The sequence below is a fragment of the Triticum dicoccoides genome, unplaced genomic scaffold (genome assembly GCF_002162155.2).
Source record: "Triticum dicoccoides isolate Atlit2015 ecotype Zavitan unplaced genomic scaffold, WEW_v2.0 scaffold186029, whole genome shotgun sequence".
Taxonomy (NCBI): Eukaryota; Viridiplantae; Streptophyta; class Magnoliopsida; order Poales; family Poaceae; genus Triticum; species Triticum dicoccoides.
This window is the reverse complement of record NW_021228154.1, coordinates 1-1,260: the sequence shown is the minus strand read 5'-3', so window position 1 is coordinate 1,260 and position 1,260 is coordinate 1. Positions and strand designations below refer to the sequence as shown.

Sequence of the window (1,260 nt, the reverse complement as noted above, 5' to 3'; positions counted from 1 at the left end):
AGAACCGTCATATCACAGGAACTCCAAAAGAACCATTACATCAATGGAAGAGCATAGACGCATATGAAATTACAGGCTGAGCCTTCTTTTGCTTCTTGTGCTCATAGCAGGGCTAGGAGGATTAAACTTTCTGCTCCTTGTGCCCATTGCTGGGCTGTGAAGTGGCACCGGAATCTTCTCAGCAACCTTCTTTTTCGTCTTGGCCTTCTCAATGGAGCCAGTTTTTGATGTGCACATGCGTGTATGGCAACAGTAAGTTTAGGGCAATAATGACAGCATAAAGTTTATGGCAGTAGCAAGTTTATTGCAGTAATGACATAAGCAAATTTATGGCAGCAGTAAGTTTAGAGCAGCAGCAACAACAAATTTATGGCAGCAATAAGTTTAGAGCAGCAACAAGTTTATGGCAGCAGCATAATACGTACATCAAGTTTATGGCAGCAAGTAATACAGAAAAGTACCTCTTTGAACCTCCAGATTCAGTGTTGTCATGTTTTCTATTTTTCTTAGTTGTAGTTTCCAAGCTTTGGCTATAATGAGAAAGAAACAACTTAGAACATAAACTGAGTTTTCATACTATTGTGCCACTTCCTAATATATGGTCGAGAATTGACTCCTAGACCACAACCTATTGTGCCACTTCCTAATATATGCTGTTGCGGCTGGCTTTACTGCCTCCATTGCAGCCCAATTCTTGCCAAATATATATGGGTTCCATGAGTAAGCAACTGCCCATAGGTGGTCGTCAAATACTTTTCCAGTAAACTTCTTCTTGAAGTTGCTCACCAATACATTTTCTCCTCATCAATACCAACATGCTCATTCTGCGGGATTGGGTTGCAAAGATAACTATCATCGGCCTCTTTTGTGTTGTTGTCTGCTTGAACATCTGTCCAATCCTCGGCGATAGGCTCATATGCTTCTTTGGAGGGATCACAGTATGCAATCAACATATGCACTACCTTTTCTGGATCCATCCTGCAAATCACAGAGAAATACATAAACATTGCTACTAAATCTCATACAACAATCGATTAGTAAGAAAATACAATTTTGGAAGTGGGGGTCACGAAGCACTCACCCTTCTTGCCAATCTGCCCAAGCCGACCAGCCCAAATCGGTGCGTTGCTCGCCCTCCGCGCCTCCAGGTCCACCCTCTGCGCCTCCAGGTCCGCCCTCCGCGCCTCCAGGCCTGCCCTCTGCCGCCCCGCCTTGCCTGCCCTCTGCCGCCCCGCCTTGCCCGCCCTCGGCCGCCCCGCC

General features: G+C 45.6%; 1 protein-coding gene across 1 annotated transcript; it reads right to left on the bottom strand.

The window, feature by feature from the left end:
* Positions 1-7: 7 nt before the first annotated feature.
* On the bottom strand, positions 8-1,189 carry LOC119344788. The gene is made up of 4 exons (XM_037615129.1): positions 1,082-1,189; positions 787-978; positions 462-530; positions 8-204 (listed from the first exon to the last, which is right to left on the bottom strand). The coding sequence occupies exons 2-4, from the start codon at positions 975-977 to the stop codon at positions 102-104; spliced, it is 363 nt and encodes a 120-aa protein (XP_037471026.1). The 5' UTR covers position 978; positions 1,082-1,189; the 3' UTR covers positions 8-101.
* Positions 1,190-1,260: the final 71 nt, after the last annotated feature.